At 36.9% G+C, this 23,323-nt stretch overlaps 1 protein-coding gene across 1 annotated transcript in view; it reads right to left on the bottom strand.

Annotated features, from left to right (window-relative positions):
- Positions 1-23,323, bottom strand: part of BRIP1 (BRCA1 interacting DNA helicase 1) — a 186,402-nt gene that overhangs the window by 82,005 nt on the left and 81,074 nt on the right. Inside the window, exons 12-14 of the mRNA XM_020902076.2 lie at positions 18,204-18,369; positions 17,950-18,090; positions 12,736-12,897 (exon numbers count right to left, since the gene is read on the bottom strand). Coding sequence (XP_020757735.2) covers positions 12,736-12,897; positions 17,950-18,090; positions 18,204-18,369 — 469 coding nt within the window. The remainder of the gene's footprint in view (positions 1-12,735; positions 12,898-17,949; positions 18,091-18,203; positions 18,370-23,323) is intronic.

The following is a 23,323-nucleotide window of genomic DNA, read 5'->3' as shown; positions in this document are numbered from 1 at the left end:
TGAATACATGCTTATATTGCCCTAAATAAAAACTGGATCAAATTAATACTTACCTGATCAACTATATTTCAAATATCAAACTCTAAAAATACTATTATGAAGATCACATTGGACTAGAAAATCAAGAGTTCTCAGGCAAGTCCCTTCACTAACTAAACATATGACTATGTCCAAGTTATTTGAATTTTCTACCCAGAATGTAATTATGTGCCCAATAAATGTTTGTTAAATGAACACAATAATGAAATAAACAAATGAATGAATAAAAAAGAACAGAAATTCTTAAGAACTACTCCTCACTTCTCAGAGATGTACAACCTCCCTAAAACACCCTAAAAGCTTCAATACCTTCAAAATTTCTTTTATTTAACACAGTGGAAAAAATATTCCTTAAAAAGGCTCAGTTGATCGCTCACAATAAGGCAAATCCATAATCTACTGAAATTTCAAGGGTCTAAATAAGAAAACAGAAAAATGTTTTACATGGAACAATTTGGTTTCTTCTTTAAATTAAATGTAGTACAGCTTAAAAATCAGAAACATCAAACTAGTAGCATTACAAACTTCTCAACATACAAATTTACTACTAAACAATATTGACAAAAATTTTAACTAGAGACTGAAACATTTTGCATTTTATTCCTTATCTGACATTCAGTGGTGAATGCAAAATGTTCCCTCAGGGAAAACGGTTTTTACTCATAAAAATGTAAAAGAAAATCAGACTCTGCAATGTACAAATATGAAGATCCAAGTTGTTACTTTGGCACCAGAGAGTCACTTTTCAAAATTAATGGAAACTTTTCTATCCATGAAGAGTTTAAAAACTCTTCTACCCATAAAAATGATCTCTCAAAGAGTTTTAAGGAAGTGGTGCCACCAGTTAAATGACAATAGAGAGTGAAAATCAAATTGATCTTAATGGAGGAATGGTACTCTTCATGAATATATTACAATATTTAGTTACTTCAGAAGGCTCTGAAAGAAGGGGGGGTGGTGGATCTAGAATGACAACTTTCCCACTTTCATCCTTACACAAATATTGTAGTTTGTACTAAAAGGAAATTCATTTTTTTCAGTGAAAGAGTAAAGTTTTAAATAAATCATGGATTGCAATTATCTACACATATGGGAAAAAATTATTTACCACTGCAATGTGATTTGAAAACTTAAGTTTGTATGTGCCAAATTTCCCCTCAAAATAAATTCAAATGTGAGCTCTCATGTCTTCTGCAATGTCAAACCCCTTCCAAATGCAAAAGAGGATATTCAATGACTTTAGCCACTGTAATGTGTAACAGTTGACAAAGATGCAACGACCATTACAATTTGTTGGATTTGTCTTTTAGGTAAATTATATCTCCATTCTGAAATTCAGTTGAAAATACATTTTTAAAGATAAAATTAGGACTTCTACTTTCAGCTCCAATGTAAAGACCTCACAAGTCATCATACCCATCTTACACTAAGAAAAAAGCTGAACAAACTGAAAATCAACGACTTGGACACATCAGAGAACTAAGGTCATAAGACAAATCACTATCCTAAAAACTGGAGACAGCAAATACTGAGAATCATAGATTGAGAACTTCTTACTGGAAGAGGAAGACACTAAAACCATAAATTGGTAGGAATGCTTAAAAGATAATTTTGACAAACTGCTGGAGGCATAGTGTGTACCAGTGTAATAGTGACAAACTCCTAGAGGCCACATCCTTAGGGAGTCCCCAAATTTTTGTAGATATTATCTCCAGAAACAATTCCCTACCAAGGTTTTCACAGTAAAGAGTCAAGAAAAACCCTCTTCTTTATGACAGAGAGAGGGAAAAAACAGCCATTTCGAATACACTCAAAGCATTCTCCATAACTCAGGCCAGTCTCCCAGTAAAGGGAAAAGACTGCCAGAGCCTTATCCAAACTGGGGGAAAGGAAATTTACCCAAACTTCAGCTCCCTCTAGACTTCCTATCTCATCTAAGGAAATGAATAAAGAGCTGAGAAACATATGGGAAGGAGATAGTCCAGGGACACAGGCCCACTAAAAGACTGAGACTTAATTAAAAAATTAGACAAGGCTTCCCCATTCCCAACACCTTACCATCACATCAACAGGGCTCCAGGATAGTGACAATGGATTACAACTGAGAGCTGCAGGGGAGACTCTATTTAAGAATGAGTGTTTATATCTAGGGTGAAACAGATCACCAGCCCAGGTTGGGTGCATGAGACAAGTGCTTGGGCCTGGTGCACTGGGAAGACCCAGAGGGATCGGGTGGAGAGGGAGGTGGGAGGGGGGGACCGGGATGGGGAATACATGTAAATCCATGGCTAATTCATTTCAATGTATGACAAAAACTACTGTAATGATGTAAAGTAATTAGCCTCCAACTAATAAAAATAAATGGAAAAAAAAAAAAGAATGAGTGTTTAGGTGACTTTCCAGGTAGTGCAGTGGATAAGAATCCACCTGTCAATGCAGGGGACACAGGTTTGACCCCTGGTCCAGGAAGATCCCACATGCTGCAGAACAACGAAGCCCACACTCCACAACTACTGAGCCTCCATACTGCAACCACTGAAGCCTCGGCACCCTAAAGCCTGTGGTCCCCAAGAGAAGCCACCACAATGAGATGCCCACACACCACAGCTAGAGTAGCCCCAGTTCTCTGCAACGAGAGAAAAGTCCATGTGAAGTAATGAACACCCAGGGCAACCAAAAATTAATTAATTAATAAAAGAATGAGTGTTCAGGGACACCAGACAGTAAGTAAAATCTACACAAAGAATTAAAGAGTACTGGTGAAGATAATAACATAGGTAAATATAAAAAGGCAGTGTAAATATACTGCTTGTAAATTTTTGTCTCTTGTCTCATTTAAAAGACAAATGTATAAAGCAATAATTATAAATCTGTTTTGATAGGCAACAATGTATAAATACATAATCTTATGCAATAATAGGACAGAGAAAGTAGAACGTAATATAACTATAAAAGATCAAAGTTTTTACATGCTATTGAAATTATATTAGTACCAATTCAAACTACATTTTATAAACTGTTTAATTCCCAGGACAACCATTAAGATAACTCAAAAATACATAGTAAAAGAAATGCTAGGGAATTAAAGTGTTAGTCACTCAGTCGTGTCCAACTCTTTGTGACCCCATGGACAGTAGTCAACCAAGGTCCTCTGTCCATATAATTCTCCAGGCAATAATACTGGAGTGGGTAGCCATTCACTTCTCCAGGGGTCTTCCTGACCCAGCAATCAAACCCGGGTCTCTCGCATGGCAGGCAGATTCTTTACCATCTGAGCCACCATTAAAATCAGTTAACCCTGACGGCTCAGATGGTAAAGAATCTGCCTGCCATGCAGGAGACCTGGGTTCGATCCCTGGGCTGGGAGTGTTAACTCACTCCGGTATTCTTGCCTGGGAAATTCCTAGGACATAGGAGCCTGGTGGGCTACAGTCCATGAGGTTGCAAAAAGTCAGACACAACTGAGCAACTAACACACTAAGGGAATTAAAAGGTCATACTAGAAAAATTTAAATGGCACATTAGAAAATATATATTTAACAGAAAAAAAGGTAGTAATGGAGAAATAAGTGCATGCCAAGTCGCTTCAGTCACGTCCAACTCTTTGCAACCCCGTGGACTGTAGCCTGTCAGGCTCCTCTGTACATGGCACTCTCCAGAGGAATCTTCCCAACCCAGAAATTGAACCCGTGTCCCCTGTGGCTCCTGTGTTGCAGGTTTCTTTACCCCTGAGCCACAGGGGCAGTCCCAATGGAGGAACAGGAGGAGGGAAATGTAACATACAGAAAACAAACAGCAAAGTGGCAACTGTAAAAACTATCTTATCAACGTCTGTGTGTTAGTAAGCTTAGTCGTGTCCGACTCTTTGACATCCCATGGATTGTAGCCCACCAGGCTCCTCTGTCCTTGAAATTCTCCAGGCAAGAATACTGGAGTGGGTTGCCATTTCCTTCTCCAGGGGATCTTCCTGACCCAGGGGTCAGACCCAGGTCTCCTGCAATGCAGGCAGATTCTTTACCAGAATCTTTACCCAGGGAAGCCCCATAATTAAATTAAATTTAAATGAAGAAAACACTCATTAAAAGGCAGAGATTAGCAGAATGATCCAACTACATGCTATCTACAAAGGACACACTTTAAATTTAAAGATACAAATAGACTGAAAGTAAAAGGAATATCATTCATCCATAAAAAGGAATAAAGTAGACTCCTCTTACAACACAGATGAACTATGAAAATATTATGCTAAGTTACACATAAAAGCCACATATTGAATGATTTCATTTACACGAAACATCTGGAAAAGGAAAATTAACAGAAACAGAAAGTAGATTAGTGGTTACCACAGGTTATGAGGAGGTAGGAATGGGAAGTAGCTGCTACTGGATAAGAGGTTTCTTTTGGGGGTGAAGAAATTGTTCTGAAATTAGACAGTGGTGATGATTGTATAACTTTGTAAATGTATTAAAACCCACAGAATTGTACACTGTAAAAGGGTATGGGAATTATATCTCAAACAAAAGTTTTCTATATAAAAATAGAAAGGAAGCCCCATTTGAGACTAAGAAAAAATTTTAATAAAGGAAACACCAGCCGAAGGCTTCTGAATTTTCAAAAATTCAAGATTTAATAAAATGCAACAGGACTCAAAATGAGTGATTAGATAGTAGAAACTATCTAAATATTATAGATTAATAAAACTTTTCTCCTCTGTGCCAGAATATTGATTCTTCACTGGCTTTGTTTTAAACATTTATTATTTGTAAAGAAGTAAGAGTCCCACGGACAGCAAGGAGGTCAAACCAGTCCATCCTCAAGGAAATCAGCCCTAAATATTCATTGGAAGGACTGATGCTGAAGCTGAAACTCCAATACTTTGGCCACCTGATGCGAAGAACTGACTCATTGGAAAAGATTCTGATGCTGGGAAAGAATGAAGACAGGAAGAGAAGAGGATGACAGAGGATGAGATGGTTGGATGGCATCACCAACTCGATGGTCATGAGTTTGAGCAAGCTCCAGGAGCTGGTGATGGACAGGGAGGCCTGGCGTGCTGCAGTCTAGGGGTCGCAAAGAGTCGGCCACGACTGAGCGACTGAACTGAACTGAATTACTCTCAGTAACACATTAAACTTTCAAAATTTTTTATGTCTTTAGTCTCATACCTCATGATAAATACATTTTTAGTATGTTAATCACACAGAAAAAAAACCCCAACAATCCACAGATTGTGGATCTTTTAACAACCATATGCTATAATTATATGGTATTAAAACTCTATCAAAGTAACATTTAATTATGCAATGTTTATTATAATAAAGCCAACACTTAAAAATTTTTACTTAAACTTTCACTTTTTTAGAAAATGTACTTTTACTAGGAAGCCAGGTTACAATTGTCACTTTTTAGATTTTTTTTTTATAGTTATAAGATAAGGTAAATATATACGAAACAACGTATCTCAGAAAAATCAATAGCATGTGTGCGTGCTCAGTCATGTCCTGCTCTTTGTGACCCCATGGACTGTACCCTAGTAGGCTCCTATGTCCATGGAATTCTCCAGGCAAGAATACTGGAGTGGGTTCCCATTTCCAACTCCAAGGGACCTTCCCGACCCAGGAACCAAACCTACATCTCCTGCATTGCAGGCTAATTCTTTACTGCTGAGTCAATGGGGAAGCCCTGGCCCTAGCAGCTTATCAAAGTATCAAAAAAAATAAAAAGGGCTAATGCTTATGAACTTCAGTTGATTTATCTTCATAGTTATTGATGTTTTCATAGAAGTTGTTTACAATGTCATTATATTTAGATATGTTTTAAAACTGAGTTATACATCTATAAAACAAAACAATATTTTATCAATTATGTCCATTATGCTATAACATTTGATGTTCATAGCATTCTGATCTTAATGCTGTATATACATATTATTCATTAGTTAAAAACAGAATTTTATTATTTTGCTTAGCACTTAAAAATCTTGTCACATCTTTCCCTTCTTTCCTTGGTTGATAATTTGTTTTAGTTGAACTCTTGTCAGCCTCTTGCACGTACATTATAAATATTCTAGATTTCATGAAGGTGAAGAAAAAGCTTGTTGAGAATGTAAACTACAACATAAGACTGTTTTTAAAAAACTGACAAACTAAAAACTCATGACATGTCAATTTGTATAAATAATAATTTAGCCATCAAATAACAAATGAGAGGGTGTAGAGAAAAGGAAATCTTCCCATACTATTGGTGGGAATGTAAACTGGTACAGCCACTATGGAAAACAATACAGTGGCTCCTCAAAAAACTAAAAATTGAATTGCCATATGATCTAACAATCCCACTACTGGACATATATCCACACAACACTATAATTAAAAAAGATAACCTGCACCCCAATGTTCATAGCAGAACTATTCACAATAACCAAGACATGGAACCTCAATGTCCATTGACAGACCAATGGATGAAGAAGATGTGGTACATATATACAATGGAATATTACTCAGTCACAAAAGGGGATGAAACAATTTCATTTGCAGCAACACAAATGGACCTAGAGATTATCATACTAAGTGAAGTTAGTCAGAAAGAGAAAGACAAATTACCATATGATATCACTGATATGTGGAATGAAAATATGACACTTATCTATGAACAGAAACAGATTCACAGACATAGAGAATGGACCTGTGATTATCAAAGGGGAGAGGGAAAGAGCAGGTGCATACTATTATATATAGAATGGATAAACAACAAGGTCCTATTGTCTAGCACAGATAACTATATTCAACATCCTGAGAGAAACTATAATGGAAAAAATATGAAAATATATATGTGTATACACACACACATATATAACTGAATCACTTTGCTGTACAGCAGAAATTAACACCACATTGTAAACAAACTATAATTAAATACGTTTTTTAAAAAATCAGTGTTATAACTTTAAGTGTTATAGGCAATTCCCATGGTAATCACAAAGAAAATACTTATTAGATACATATGAAAGAATATGAGAAAAGAATAAAAATGTTTAACTACAAAAAACTCAAGCAAAAAAGAAGGTAATGATGTGAGGAAATGTAAAGGACATAATAGTTGCAAAACATATAGAAAATAAATAATAAAATGGCTGAAATCTTTTCTTCAGTTCAGTTCAGCTGCTCAGTTGTATCGGACTCTGTGACCCCATGGGCTGCAGCACCCCAGGCCTCCCTGTCCATCACCAACTCCCTGAGTTTACTCAAACCCATGCCCATCGAGTCGGTGATGACATCCAACCATCTCATCCTCTGTCATCCCCTTTTCCTCCCGCCTTCAATCTTTCCCAGCATCAGGGTCTTTTCAAATTAGTTAGTTCTTCGCATCAGGTGGCCCAAGTATTGGAGTTTCAGCTTCAGCATCAGTCCTTCCAATGAATATTCAGGACTGATTTCCTTTAGGATGGACTGGTTGGATCTCCTTGCGGTCCAAGGGACTCTCAAGAGTCTTCTCCAGCACCATCAATTCAAAAGCATTAATTCTTTGGTGTTCAGCTTTCTTTATAGTCCAACTCTCACATCCATACATGACTATTGGAAAAACCATAGCTTTGACTAGACGGACATTTGTTGGCAAAGTAATGTCTCTGCTTTTTAATATGCTATCTAGGCTGATGATAGCTTTTCTGCCAAGAAACAAGCGTCTTTTAATTTCATGGCTGCAGTCACCATCTGCAGTGAATTTGGAGCCCCCAAAAATAGTCTCTCACTGTTTCCACGGTTTCCCCATCTATTTGCCATGAAGAGATAGGACCAGGTGCCATGATCTTAGTTTTTTGACTGTTGAATTTTAAGCCAACTTTTTCACTCTCCTCTTTCACTTTCATCAAGAGGCTCTTTAGCTCTTCTTCACTTTCTGCCATAAGGGTGGTGTCATCTGCTCTGAAAACCGAGCCCCTGAGGCTCCCAGCAGCCTGGGACCACAGTCCCACCTGCCTCCAAGGCGGAGGTTTCCTCACTGACACGTTGAGTCCTCATCTTTACTGTCGGAGGCCAAGCCAACTGGGGTTTTGCTGTCGATCCCCTGTAGCAAGCCTGGCCACAAAGGACTGTAAAAACAGTAACCAAAAATAAAAACTCAGAGAATGGGAAAAAAAAAGGGTGGTGTCATCTGCATATCTGAAGTTATTGATATTTCTCCCGGCAATCATGATTCCAGCTTGTGTTTCATCTAGTCCAGCGTTTCTCATGATGTACTCTGCATATAAGTTAAATAAGCAGGGTGACAATATACAGTCTTGACGTTTTCCTTTCCCCATTTGGAACAAGTCTGTTGTTCCATGTCCAGTTCTAACCGTTGCTTCCTGACCTGCATACAGATTTCTTAGGAGGCAGGTCAGGTGGTCTGGTATTCCCATCTCTTTAAGAATTTTTCACAGTTTGCTGTGATCCACACAGTCAAAGGCTTTGGCATAGTCAATAAAGCAGAAATAGATGTTTTTCAGGAACTCTCTTGCTTTTTCGATGATCCAGAGGATGTTGGCAATTTGACCTGTGGTTCCTCTGCCTTTTCTAAATCCAGCTTGAACATCGAGAAGTTCATGGTTCACGTGTTGTTGAAGCCTGGCCTGGAGAATTTTGAGCATTACTTCACTAGCCTGTGAGATGAGTACAATTGTGCAGTAGTTTGAGCATTCTTTGGGATTGGAATGAAAACTTATCTTTTCCAGTCCTGTGGCCACTGCTGAGTTTTCCAAATTTGCTGGCATATTGAGTGCAGCACGTTCGCAGCATCATCTTTCAGGGTTTAAAATAGCTCAACTGGAATTCTATCACCTCCCTAGCTTTGTTCATAGTGATGCTTCCTAAGGCCCAGTTGACTTCACATTCCAGGATGTCTGGCTCTAGGTGAGTGATCATACGATTGTGATTATCTAAGTCGTGAAGATCTTTTTTTTATAGTTCTTCTGAGTATTCTTGCCACCTCTTCTTAATATCTTCTGCTTCTGTTAGGTCCATACCATTTCTGTCCATTATTGTGTCAATCTTTGCAAGAAAAGTTCTCTTGGTATCTCTAATTTTCTTGAAGAGATCGCTAGTCTTTCCCCATCTATTGTTCTCCTCTATTTCTTTGCAATGATCAATGAGGAAGGCTTTCTTTTTTTTTTTTTTTTTCATTTATTTTTATTAGTTGGAGGCTAATTACTTCACAACATTGCAGTGGGTTTTGTCATACATTGACATGAATCAGCCATGGAGTTATATGCATTCCCCATCCCGATCCCTCCTCCCACCTCCCTCTCCACCCGATTATTCTGGGTCTTCCCAGTGCACCAGGCCTGAGCACTTGTCTCATGCATCCAGCGTGGGCTGGTGATCTGTTTCACTATAGATAATATACATGCTGTTCTCTCGAAACATCCCACCCTCGCCTTCTCCCACAGAGTCCAAAAGTCTGTTCTGTACATCTGTGTCTCTTTTTCTGTTTTGCATATAGGGTTATCATTACCATCTTTCTAAATTCCATATATATGTGTTAGTATGCTGTAATGTTCTTTATCTTTCTGGCTTGCTTCACTCTGTATAATGGGCTCCAGTTTCATCCATCTCATTAGAACTGATTCAATGAGGAAGGCTTTCTTATCTCTCCTTGCTATTCTTTGGAACTCTGCATTCAAATGGGTATATCTTTTCTTTTGTCCTTTGCCTTTCAGTTTCTCTTCATAGCTATTTGTAAAAAGACCATTTTGTTTTTGCATTTCTTTTTCATGGGGATGGTCTTGATCACTGCCTCTTGTACAATGTCACGAACCTCCATTCATAGTTCTTCAAGCACTCTGTCTATCAGATCTAATCCCTTGAATCTATTTGTTACTTCCACTGTATAATTGTAAGGGATTTGATTTAGGTCATACATTAATATCTAGTGGTTTTCCCTACTTTCAATTTATGTCTGAATTTGTCAATAACGAGTTCATGACCTGAGCCACAGTCAGCTCCACAGCCAGAAAAAAAAGTCTTTTCTTATCATTTATTAATTTAAAAGTAAGTGAATTAAACTCTCCAATCCAAAAGCAGATATAGCAGAATGTATTATAAAAATAGATGATCCAACTATATGTTGATAACAATAAATTGAGTTTATTGACAGGTTCACACCACTATAGATAAAATGAATAAGTAACAAGAATTTACTGCATAGAACTAGGAATTATACCCAGCATCTTGTAATAACTTAAAATGGAATATAATTTGCAAAAAACCCACTGTGCTATATACCTGAAACTAACATAATACTATAAATTATACTTCAAAACAGAAAGAGATTCACTTTAAAGATGTGAAGGTCAAAAATGAAAGGATGGAAAGAGAGATTCCATACAAATAATAACCAAAAGAAAGTTAGGATGCCATTACTAGTATAAGACAAATAAATCAAAAGATGTTATGAGACAAAGGATATTACATATCGATAAAAGGGTCAATTCATGAAGAACATATAACAATTGTAAACAAAAACCAAACCCAGAGCTCCCAAAACATATGAAGCAAACAATGAAAGAGTTGAAGGGAGAAACTGATAATTCTACAATAACAGATTTCAATATCTCACTTCCAATAATGAATATGAAATGGACAGAGATAAATAATGAAATAGAGAATCTGACCACTGTAAACCAACTGGACCTAACAGACATATATAGAACACCACCCAACAACAGAATACACATTTTCTCCAAACGCACATGGTATATTTTCCAGGAAAGACCACATACTAGTCCACAAAACAAGTCATAATAAAATTTAAAAGACTGAAATCATATAAAATATCTTTTCTAATCACAATGGACTAAAAATAGTAATAAATAATAAAAGAAAGGTAGAAAATTCACAAATCTAAGGAACTCAAACAACACAATTTTTAAGCAATCAATAGGTCAAAGAGGAACTCACAAGAGAAACTAGAAAATATCTTACAAATATGAACATGAAAACATAAAATATACAGGACACAAAGAAAGCACTCCTAAGAGGAAAATTTATAGCTATAATCACACACTAGAAAAAAACAAAGATTTTAAACCAGTAAACCAAATATTACACCTTAAGGAATGAGAAAAAGGAAAGCAAACAACCTAAAACTAACATAAGGTAAGAAATTGGATAACCTAGATAAAATGGATGAATTCCAAGAAACAAACAATCTACAAACTGAATCAAGAAGAAACAGAAAATCTGAAGATGTTAAAAGCTAGTAAAATTGAATCAGTAATTAAAAACTTTGTTGAAGACTAACAAAAAGTGAAATTGTTCATTTACTTAACTGGGGATTTCCAGGCTCATTTTTTTGATTGTGACTGGTAAATATAAAAAAGTTTTATTTCTCTAAAATTTTATTAAAGTATAGTTGATTTACATTGTTGTGTTAATTTAAAAGGTTTCTTAATGTGCTTGCTTCTCCTTAGTTCCAGGCTTAATTATTAGTTTTCCCTCACATAACTTCTGGGATAGATGTTCACTCTGTAATAAATATTGCTTTGTAATAAGAATTTTCAATATGTTTATGTCCGTTTCATTTTTAGATATTCTTGGAAAAAAAAAAAGAGAAACCTATCTGATTAAATTTCTCCTGAGAGTAATTCCTTCAGTTTATCTACAGTATTTACAGGACCTTTGTACACAAAGTATGTGTCTTAGTCCCATTCCAGCTACTATAACAAAACGTCAGGAACTGAGTGGCTTATAAACAAGAGAATTTATCACAGTTCTGATTGGTGTAAAGTACAAAATCAAGGCACCAGCACAGTGATGTTTGGTGAAGGCCCTCTTCCTGGTTCACAGTGGCACCTTCTCACTGTGACCTCACATGGTAAAAAGGACAAGAAATCTCTCTGGAGCTTCTTTTTAAGTCATTAATTCTATTCATGAGGACTACATCACCATGCCTAAAGCATCTCTCAAAGACTCCACTTACAAATGTCATCTCTTGGGGCTAGAATTTCAACATATAAAATCTGGAGGGACACATCAGACCATAGCAGTATGTATACAGAGGGAAAGACAACACAAGAGCCAAAGGTATCAATATTGTCATTCAAATACACTACACTATGATCCTTATATATATAATAACCTCCTATGAAAAAAGAAAAGGGAATACCACCTCTACACTGAAATTTAGCTTAGATTTTCATAAAATATGATACTACTCTCAGGAATTATGTGTGGTTTTAATGCTTTGAGTATTAGGAGGACTAAAATATATTATATAACTCAATTTAACTCCTGAAAATATTAAAACTCAGAATGACTCTAAAAACAAGAAAAAGTTTTTTTCCTAGCCAAATACATGAAGCAAAAAGATGGGCATTAAAGAAAATCATATTTTAAATTCATATTTTGAAATTTTCAAATAGTCTATCAAAGTGAAAAATAATGATCCTTTTTCCTTTAATCAGAAAATATCAACTTGCCCCAAGAATAAAAATCACGTATACAAAATAGCCCACTAAAATGCTTGAATACCTTTAGTCTTTTGGACTTCCAAGTAAAACAGTGACAGAATAAGCAGGCAGTATCTTAACCAATAAAAAGCAAAATAATATATGATGCTTAAAAAACTGTAATTACTCTGTTGCATCTGATCCTAGGAAGCTTATCATGATAATGCCATATGATTATTCAAATGCAAAAGTAAACAAAAATATTCCCTTACCTTGTAAGATGGCAGGAAACACAAAATTCCCTGGCTAACAGTCTGGCACACAGATAACAAAAGTGCTCCCACTTCATCCTGGAATTCAAATGTTTCCGTGTGCTGGAAGGTAGCACAGAGATTGCGACCCTTGGGCCCTGACCCAATGGTGCCAACCCAAACCTAGAATATAAGTACGTCAGAATTAGAGTTATACCTAAATAAGGCAGGCAAATTAGCATTTAGTTGGGAGCCTTAATTGTGTATGTGAAAAAGAGATCAATGACTTTAGAGAAAATTTATTTTTAAATTGTTGGGCTTTTTCCTATTATCTTTAATTAGTTATGTATGCAAGGGTGCTCGGTCACTCAGTCATGTCCAATTCTTCACGACCCTGTGAAATGTAATCTGCCAGGCTTCCCTGTCCATGGAATTTTCTAGGCAAGAATGTTGGAGTGGGTTGCCATTTTCTCCTCTAGGAGGTCTTCCCAACTTATAGATCAAATTTGCACCTCCTGCACTGGCAGGCGGATTCTTTACCACTGCACCACCTGGGAAGCCCAGATTTAATTTATAGAAGTTTTACTTTAGGTAGACCTGAAGTCTGCCTAAAGTTCTTCAGGCAGATTGAATTCTCTTAGAATGACAGAAAATAGGTTTTACTTATTTCCTCAATACCTTTATAAAATTAACCATGTAACAGAATTTTGTTGGATCATGGGAACAAAGGAAATGAGTAAGTTAGAAATGAATCCAAAATAAGACATCAGGGATGGTACCATCTGCTACGGGCTCCCCAGGTGGCTCAGAGGTAAAGAATCTGAGTGCCAATGCAGAAGATGCAGGAGATGCAGATTCAATCCCTGAGTCAGCAAGATTCCCTGGAGGAGGAAATGGCAACCCACTCTATTATTCTTGCCTGAAGAATACCATGGATAGAGGAGCCTTGCAGGCTATCACAAACAGTCCAGCATGATTGAGCAACTGAGCATGCACACACCATCTGCTATAGGTAAGTCTCTAAGATTCACTTATGACAGAAACTACTGTTTCACAAATTCCCTGATGCTCAAAAGATCTACAGTCATAGAAAATCAGACCCATCAAATTTTAGTTATATATAATTTCTCTACATTTATACAGGTACATAAAAAAAGAATGACATTTGGTCAACTGCAACAACACAGATGGACTTACAAGGTATTAGGCTAAGTGAAATAAGTCAGACACAGAAAAATAAGGTATGTTACTACTTACATGTGTAAACTAAAACAAACGAATCAATATAACAAAACAGAAAGGCTCACAAATAGAGAGAACATAGTAGCGGTTACTCCAGAGGGCAAAAATCCAAGATAGGGGTCAGAGATTAAGAGGTATAAACTACTGTGTATAAAAATAAATAAGCTACAAGGATATATTGTACAGCACAAGGATAACAGCTAATATTTCATAATAACACCAAATGGAGTATCTATAAAAATTTTGAATCATTACATTGGACACCAGAAACTAATATTGTAAATCAATCATAATTCAATCTAAAATAAGAAAGAAAAAAAAAAAGATAAACAAAACTAAAGAAACATGAAAACCACATGCAATATATAATACTTAACTGGATCCTGGATCAAGAATTAAAAAAAAAATAAACAGGTACACTATTAAAGTCATACTGGAAATAACTGGAAGAATATAGATTCTATTTGTAGTAATATTAAATTGCTTGGGTATGATCATGATATTGTGATTACACAAGATTATGTACCTGTTCTCAGGATAAACATTCTAAACTAATTAAGGGCAAAGAATCAAAATGTCTACAAATTACTTTCTAATAACATATCCAGTTAATGTAATCATCAACATTTTGAAGAATTACTCTTCTCTTCTTTTCTCTCATATGTATATATACAAAGATACAAAGTTATACAACTGATGGATCTAGATTAAGGGTATAAAGATATTCACTATGTTAATACTATTTTTTCCACTTTTTTAAAGCTATACTTTTTTTTTTAAGCTATACTTTTTTAAATAAAGAGTTGGGGAAATCAACAAACAAATGGACAAACAAAATGTGATACACACACACAATTCAAATATTATTCAGCCTTAATAAGGAAGAAATTCTGATTCATGTTACAACAAAGATGAACTCTGAAGACATCATTCTAAGCAAAAAAAAACTAATTACAAAGTTTTGTAATTCCATTTAGATGATTTATTTAGAATAGTCAAATTCATAAAAACAAAAAGTAGAATGGAGGTCACCAGGGGCTGGGAGAAGGGGGGAATTGAGAATTGTTATTTTATAATAGGATTTCAGTGTTGTTAGATGAAAAAACTCTAGATATTGGTTACACAACAATATGAATATCCTTATAAAACCGAACTGTACACTTAAAAACAGTTAACATGGTAAACTTTATGATGTGTTTTCTACTACAATTAAAATTAAATTTTTTAAAAGCTGGGGGAAATATTATAACAGAATCCAGCTGAACTAGCATTATTCTTACTAATTATCATTACCTAGTAATATTATAAATTAAATGGACTTTTGTGCACACGATTGAGAACAAAGACCCTATAATAACATTCTTGTGGAAAAATATGTTCAATCTATTAATAACTTCCCATATTTATGTGAACCTCCAAAGAAAACAATTTGAAAATGTGGATCATATATTTTTCTTTTGCTACTGCTAATAGCAATGTTTCTAAACAAGAGCACTCTAGCATTTTGGAACCCACAATTCATTGTTACATAGGAGTCTAGCATTCAAGACCCTCACCTACTAAATGCCAGTAATTCCCACAAATGATCCTTGGTTGGAAACTATAGCTGTTTTATGGCTCTTTTAAAGAACTACAATTGAATCAGGTGCTCAAGTACTAATAAACACATTGCTGTTGTTGCTATTCAGTTGCTCGGTTGTGTCTGATTCTTTGTGACCTCATGGACTACTGCACGCCAGGGTTCCCTGTCCTTCACCATATCCCAGAGTTTGCTCAAACTCATGTCCATTGAGTCGGTGATGACACTCAACCACCTCATCTTCTGTCATCACCTCCTTCTCCAGACTTCAATCTCTCCCAGCATCAGGGTCTTTTCAAATGAGTTAGCTTTTCACATCAGATCGCCAAAGTATTGGAGCTTCAGCATCAGTCTTCCCAATGAATATTCAGGACTGATCTCCTTTAGGATGGACTGGTTTGATCTCCTTGCAGTTCAAGGAATCTCAAGAGTCTTCTCCAACACCACAGTTCAAAAGCATCAGTTCTCTGAAGGCCCTCAGCCTTCTTTATGGTCCAGCTCTCATATCCATACATGTATCCACACATATATCCATCCATACATGATTACTGGAAAAAGCATAGCTGTGACTATAGGGAACTTTGCGGGCAAAGTAATGTCTCTGCTATTTAATATGCTGTCTAGGTTTGTCATTGTTTTTCTTCCAAGGAGCAGGCGTCTTTAAATTTCATGGCAGCAGTCACCATTTGCAGTGATTTTGGAGCCCAAGAAAACAAAGTCTCTCACTGTTTCCATTGTTTCCCCATCTATTTACCATAAAGTAATGGGGCCGGATGCCATGGTCTTCATTTTCTGAATGTTGAGTTTTAACCCAACTTTTTCACTCTCCTCTTTCACCTTCATCAAGAGACTCTTTAGTTTCTCTGCTTTCGGCCATAAGGGTGATGTCATCTGCATATCTGAGGCTACTGATACTTCTCCCAGCAATCTTGATTTCAGCTTGTGATTCATCCAGCCTAGGATTTCACATGATGTACCCTGCATATAAGTTAAATAAGCATGGTGACAATATACAGTCTTGACATACTCTCTTTCCCAATTCTGAACCAGTCTGTTGTTCCACATCTGGTTCTAAGTGTTGCTTCTTGACCTGCATACAGATTTCTCAGGAGGCAGGTAAAGCAGCCTGGTATTCCCATCTCTTTCAGAATTTTCCACAGTTTGTTGTGATCCAAACAAAGGTTTCAACGTAGTCAATGAAGCAGATGTTTTCTGGAATTCTCTTGCTTTTTCTATGATCCAGTGGATGTTAGCAATTTGACCTCTGGTTCCTCTGCCTTTTCTAAATCAAGCTTGAGCATCTGGAAGTTCTCAGTTCATGTACTATTGAAGCCTAGCTTGAAAGATTTTGAGCATTACCTTGTTAGCATGTGAGATGAGTGCAATTGTGTGGTAGTTTAACATTCTTTGGCATTGTCCTTCTTTGGGATTGGAATGAAAACTGATCTTTTCCAGTCCTGTGGCCAGTGCTGAGTTTTCCAAATTTGCTGGCATTTTGAGGGCAGCACTTTAATAGCATCATCTTTTAGGATCTGAAATAGCTCGGCTGGAATTCCATCACCTCCACTAGCTTTGGTCACAGTGATGCTTCCTAAGGCCCACCTGACTTCACAGTCCAGGATGTCTGGCTCTAGGTGAGTGATCGCACCATCATGGTTATCCAGGTCATTAGGATCTCTTTTGTGTACAGTTCTTCTGTGTATTCGTGCCACCTCTTCTCTTAACATCTTCTGCTTCTGTTATGGCCATACCATCATGCATGTAGCTAACTACTTTCAATTACTTAATAAAAAGAAATAGAGGGCAGACTGACAAAAAAATTGAAACATCCTTAGGAAAATTTAAGTAACATCTACAGGGTATTTTTTTTTTTTACAGGGTATTGTTATGAAAAATTAAAATCTGTGCCACAGGACTCACAAGAATACTTTCAATTCATTTCAGATATTCAAACATGTGCTAAACACTTATTAACTAATACCAGCTATTAATCTAGGTACAATGTAAAGATAAAGACAAAAATTAGAATATAGATACACCATAGTCTAATGGAAAACAGAATCACAAATAATTACACAATTAGAAATTACAGTTTAAAAAAAAGGGGTGAATTAGTTTCCTTTTTAATTTTTATTAAAAAATTTTAAACTTAATTAAATAAGGAAACTGCAATACAGTCTTTGCAAGCAAAGTATATATTTTTACTCACTGGGTTGAAGGAATACTATTTATCAGTAGTTCCTTTTCTGCCACTACTAAGTAGCTGACAAATTTTCTTTTATTCTAAAACTGAAATGTTGACTTTTCTATCAGGGTTTGTTTGCTAGTCCTTCAATTATCTTTTAACTTGTTTATAGACAATTATACTGAGGTAAAAAGACTAAGAGAGATTAAAAAAAAAAAAAGAAACTAACCTGTGAGTTATTAATGACATGATTAGCCTCTAATTGAATAGTAAATGTAACACCAAGTTCTGATGAAAAGGATTTCATTGGTGATAATGTCCCAGATGTCAAAACAATTGTCCAAACCTTGCCATTAATATCTGAAAAGGCCTACAAGGAAACAACATTAAATACATAAAATCATTTTTTAAAAAGTCAAACAAATTTACTTAATTGTTGGTACTGAGCAAGAAGAATTCTTTTTTACAGCATGATAAGCTTACCACAGCTGGATTTAAGCACCAAAAATTTAGCACATGAACTGCTGCTTTCTGCCGTGAACGTTTCTTATTTTTTGATACAATCAAGAATCCATTTTTATCTGTAGTATCAGTCTGATTTATCCAAGAGTAAGTCTGTTGAATAGCGACTTTATAATCATCTGCAAATCTAAATGAAAATAAAATGGCATTTAAATGGCAAAACTTTAGATAACACTGTCCCACACCAACAACTCGTACCACTAAACTCAGCAATTCTGACAGAAAGTAAATCATTATACCTTAGGGTGAATCCACCCTTACAGAGTTGATGCATCATCTAACCATCTACACTTTATCACTGCTCATCCCTATGTTCAGACATTACATAAATCACAGCAAAGCCAGGATTAAAATCCAAGCCTCCTAACTCCTACTTCAGAGTTCTTTGCATTCTATGTTACATCATTAGTTATAAATTAGTTAACAGTATTATTGTTTAAAAAAAAAAAACCTAAACAGTGGGTTAAACTTTTTTATTGCATTAGAAAACAGAAAGACAATTTTTACTGAAAGTTTAGGAAACTGAGTTTTAAGTGCCTTTAAAATGTGATCTCAGTCTTCTGATACAGCTTATAAATTCTCTCCATAAGAGGCTATAAATCTAAGCTTAAACAGAATAAAATTTGGTATTCTCTACCATGTCCTCAGAGTAATACTGACTGTTAATTTTACCTTCAGAGAGAAAGTCCAAGTCAGGAACCTTGCACTAGGTGGAGAGAATTTTATAAAAATGCTAGGGCGGGGCGGGGGGGGGGGGGGGGTGTCTTCCCTGGTGGTCCAGTGATTAAGATTCTGAGCTTCCAATGCAGGGGACATGAGTTTGTTCCCTAGTCAGGGAACACGAATCCTACATGCCATGGGGGCATGGTCAAAGAAAAACTTCCTGGGAGCTAAAAATTACAAAACTCTCTTAGAAGAAAACATAGAAGAAATCCTGATGACATCATATTTGGCCATTGTTAACTGGATACAAAAAGCATAAGCAACAAAAGAAAAAGAAGTCAATAGATTGTATTTCATTAATATTTACACACTTTTGTGCATCAAAGAATACTATCAAGAGAATGAAAAGACAACACATAGAATAGGAAAAAATATTAGTAAAGTATATATCTGAAACAGAATTAATATGCAGAATAACTCTTACAACTCAAAAAACAAAAAAAATCCCCATTCAAAAATGGATGAAGGACCTGAGCAGACACTTCTCCAATGAAGATAAAGAAATGGACAATAAGATCATGAAAAGATGATCAACATCTCTAGTCATTAGCGAAGTGTGAATCAAAACCCTTTATACTCACTAAGATAGCTATTATCAAAAAAAAAAAACAGAAAATAACAAGTACTGGGAAGGGTATAGAGAAATTGGGAACTCCTGTGCATAATTATGTGAACCTAGAAAGTACAGCTGCTATGAAAAATAGTACGGTGGTTCTCAAAAAAGTTAAATCAGAATTACCATATAATCCGGCAATTCTACTGCTAGGTATGTACCCAGATATGAAAACAGGGACTCAAAACAAATACTAGTACATCAATGTTCATTGCAGCATGACTCACAATAGGCAAAAAGTGGAAACAATACAAATGCCCATCAATATAAAAATAGATAAGCAAAATACGGTGTATAAACACAATAGAATATCCAGTTCAGTTCAGTTCAGTTGCTCAGCCATGTCCGACTCTTTGTGACCCCATGAATGGCAGCACACCAGGCCTCCCTCTCTATCAGCAGCTCCCGGAGTTTACTCAAACCCATGTCCATCGAGTTGGTGATGCCATCCAACCATCTCATCCTCTGTCGTCCCCTTCCCCTCCTTCCCCCAATCCCTCCCAGCATCAGGGTCTTTTGAAATGAGTCAATTCTTTGCATCAGGTGGCCTAAGTATTGGAGCTTCAGCTTCAGCATCAGTCCTTCCAATGAACACCCAGATCTGATCTCCTTTATGATGGACTGGTTGGATCTCCTTGCAGTCCAAGGGACTCTCAAGAGTCTTCCCCAACATTACAGTTCAAAAGCATCAATTCTTCAGTGCTCAGCTTTCATCACAGTCCAATTGTCACATTCATACATGACCACTGGAAAAACCATAGCCTTGACTAGATGGATCATTGTTGGCAAAGTAATGTCTCTGCTTTTAAACATGCTACCTAGGTTGGTCATAACTTTCCTTCCAGGAGTAAGCGTCTTTTAATTTCATGGCTGCAATCACCATCTGTGGTGATTTTGGAGCCCCCAAAAAATAAAGTCTGACACTGTTTCCCCATCTATTTCCCATGAAGTGATGGGACCAGATGACATGATCTTAGTTTTCTGAATATTGAGCTTTAAGCCAACTTTTTCACTCTCCTCTTTCACTTTCATCAAGAGGCTTTGTAGTTCCTCTTCACTTTCTTCCATAAGGGTGGCGTTATCTGCATATCTGAGGTTATTGATATTTCTCCCAACAATCTTGATTCCAGCTTGTGCTTCCTCCAGCCCAGCGTTTCTCATGATGTACTCTGCATATAAGTTAAATTAGCAGGGTGACAATATATAGCTTTGACGTACTCATTTTCCTGTTTGAAATCAGTCTGTTGTTCCATGTCCAGTTCTAACTGTTGCTTCCTGACCTGCATACAGGTTTCTCAAGAGGCAGGTCAGGTGGTCTGGTATTCCCATCTCTTTCAGAATTTTCCACAGTTTATTTTGATCCACACAGTCAAAGGCTTTGGCATAGTCAATACAGCAGAAATAGATGTTTTCCTGGAACTCTCTTGCTTTTTTGATGATCCAGCAGATGTTGGCAATTTGATCTCTGGTTCTTCTGCCTTTTCTAAAACCAGCTTGAATATCTGGAAGCTCACGGTTCACGTATTGCTGAAGCCTGGCTTGGAGAATTTTGAGCATGACTTTACTAGCGTGTGAGATGAGTACAATTGTGTGGTAGTTTGAGCATTCTTTGGCATTGCCTTTCTTTGGGATTAGAATGAAAACGGACCTTTTCCAGTCCTGTGGCCACTGCTGAGTTTTCCAAATTTGCTGGCATACTGAGTGCAGCACGTTCACAGCATCATCTTTCAGGATGTGAAATAGCTCAACTGGAATTCTATTACCTCCACTAGCTTTGTTCGTAGTGATGCTTCCTAAGGCCCAGCTGACTTCACATTCCAGGATGTCTGGCTCTAGGTGAGTGATCACACCATCATGATTATCTAAGTCATGAAGATCTTTTTTGTACAGTTCTGAGTATTCTTGCCACCTCTTCTTAATATCTTCTGCTTCTGTAAGGCCCATACCATTTCTGTCCTTTTTCAAGCCCATCTTTGCATGACATGTTCCCTTGGTATCTCTAATTTTCTTGAAGAGGTCTCTAGTCTTTCCCATTCTATTGTTTTCCTCTATTTCTTTGCATTGATCACTGAGGAAGGCTTTCTTATCTCTCCTTGCTATTCTTTGGAACTCTGCATTCAAATGGGAATATCTTTCCTTTTCTCCTTTGCTTTTTGCTTCCCCTCTTTTCACAGCTATTTGTAAGGCATCCTCAGACAGCCATTTTGCTTTTTGCATTTCTTTTCCATGGGAATGGTCTTGATCCCTGTCTCCTGTACAATGTCACAAACCTCCGTCCATAGCTCATCAGGCACTCTATCAGATCTAGTCCCTTGAATCTATTTCTCACTTCCAGTGTATAATCATAAGGGATTTGATTTAGGTCATACCTGAATGGTCTAGTGGTTTTCCCTACTTTCTTCAATTTAAGTCTGAATTTGGCAATAAGGAGTTCATGATCTGAGCCACAGTCAGTTCCCAGTCTTGTTTTTTGCTGACTGAATAGAGCTTCTCCAACTTTGGCTGCAAAGAATATAATCAACCTGATTTTGGTGCTGACCATCTGGTGATGTCCATGTGTAGAGTCTTCTCTTGTGTTGTTGGAAGAGAGTGTTTGCTATGACCAGTGTGTTCTCTTGGCAAAACTCTATTAGCCTTTGCCCTGCTTCATTCTGTACTCCAAGGCCAAATTTGCCTGTTACTCCAGGTGTCTCTTGACTTCCTATTTTTGCATTCTAGTCCCCTATAATGAAAAGGACATCTTTTTTGGGTGTTAGTTCTAAAACATCTTGTAGGTCTTCACAGAACTGTTCAGCTTCTTCAGCATTACTGGTTGGGGCACAGTCTTGGATTACTGTGACATTGAATGGTTTCCCTAATACAATATCATTCAGCCATAAAAAGAATGATGTATGTTATAACATGCATTAACTTTAAAAACATTATACTACATGATTCCATGTACAGGAGACACCAAAAAGGGCAAAGCCATAGAGGTGAAAGTAGGACAGAGGTTACCAAAGGTTATGGTGGTAAAGAAATGGAAGATACTGTTTCATGGGTATAAAGTTCCTATTTGGGATTATGAAAAAGTTCTGGAAATTGACAGTGGTGATAGGTGCACAACCATGTGACCACAGTTAATGCTATTAAAATGTACACTTAGAATGTTTAAACTGTTCAGTTTTACATTATGTATATGTGGATGCATACTAAGTTGCCTCAGTCATGTCCAACCCCATGGTCTGTAGCCCACCAGGCTACTCTGTCCATGGGATTCTCCAGGCAAGAATACTGGAGTAGGTTGCCATGCACTCCTCCAGGGGATCTTCCCAACCCAGGGACTGAACTTATGTCTCTTATATCTCCTGCATTGGCAGGCAGGTTCTTACCACTAGCACCACCTGGGAAGCCCTATATTACGTGTGTGTGTGTGTGTGTGTGTGTGTGTGTATGTTTGTGTGTGTTTTTTTTAGTCGCTCAGTCATCTGTGTGTGTCTGTGTGTGTGTCAGTCGCTCAGTTGTCTCTGACTCTTTGCGACCCCATTGACTGTAGTCCACCAGGTGCCTCTGTCCGTGGAATTCTCCAGGCAAGAATACTAGAGTGGGCTGCCATGCCCTTCTCCAGGGGATCTCCCCGACCCAGAGACAAAACCCAGGTCTCCCACATTGAAGGCAGATTCTCCACCATCTGAGCCTCCAGCATATTTTGCCATTAAAAAAAAAAAAAAAACCACTTAAAAAAAAATTGGAGCCAGGTTGTACT

The sequence above is a fragment of the Odocoileus virginianus genome, chromosome 17 (assembly GCF_023699985.2).
Source record: "Odocoileus virginianus isolate 20LAN1187 ecotype Illinois chromosome 17, Ovbor_1.2, whole genome shotgun sequence".
Lineage (NCBI taxonomy): Eukaryota > Metazoa > Chordata > Mammalia > Artiodactyla > Cervidae > Odocoileus > Odocoileus virginianus.
Note: the sequence above shows the minus strand (reverse complement) of the source record. Positions and strands in the feature narration are given on the sequence as shown.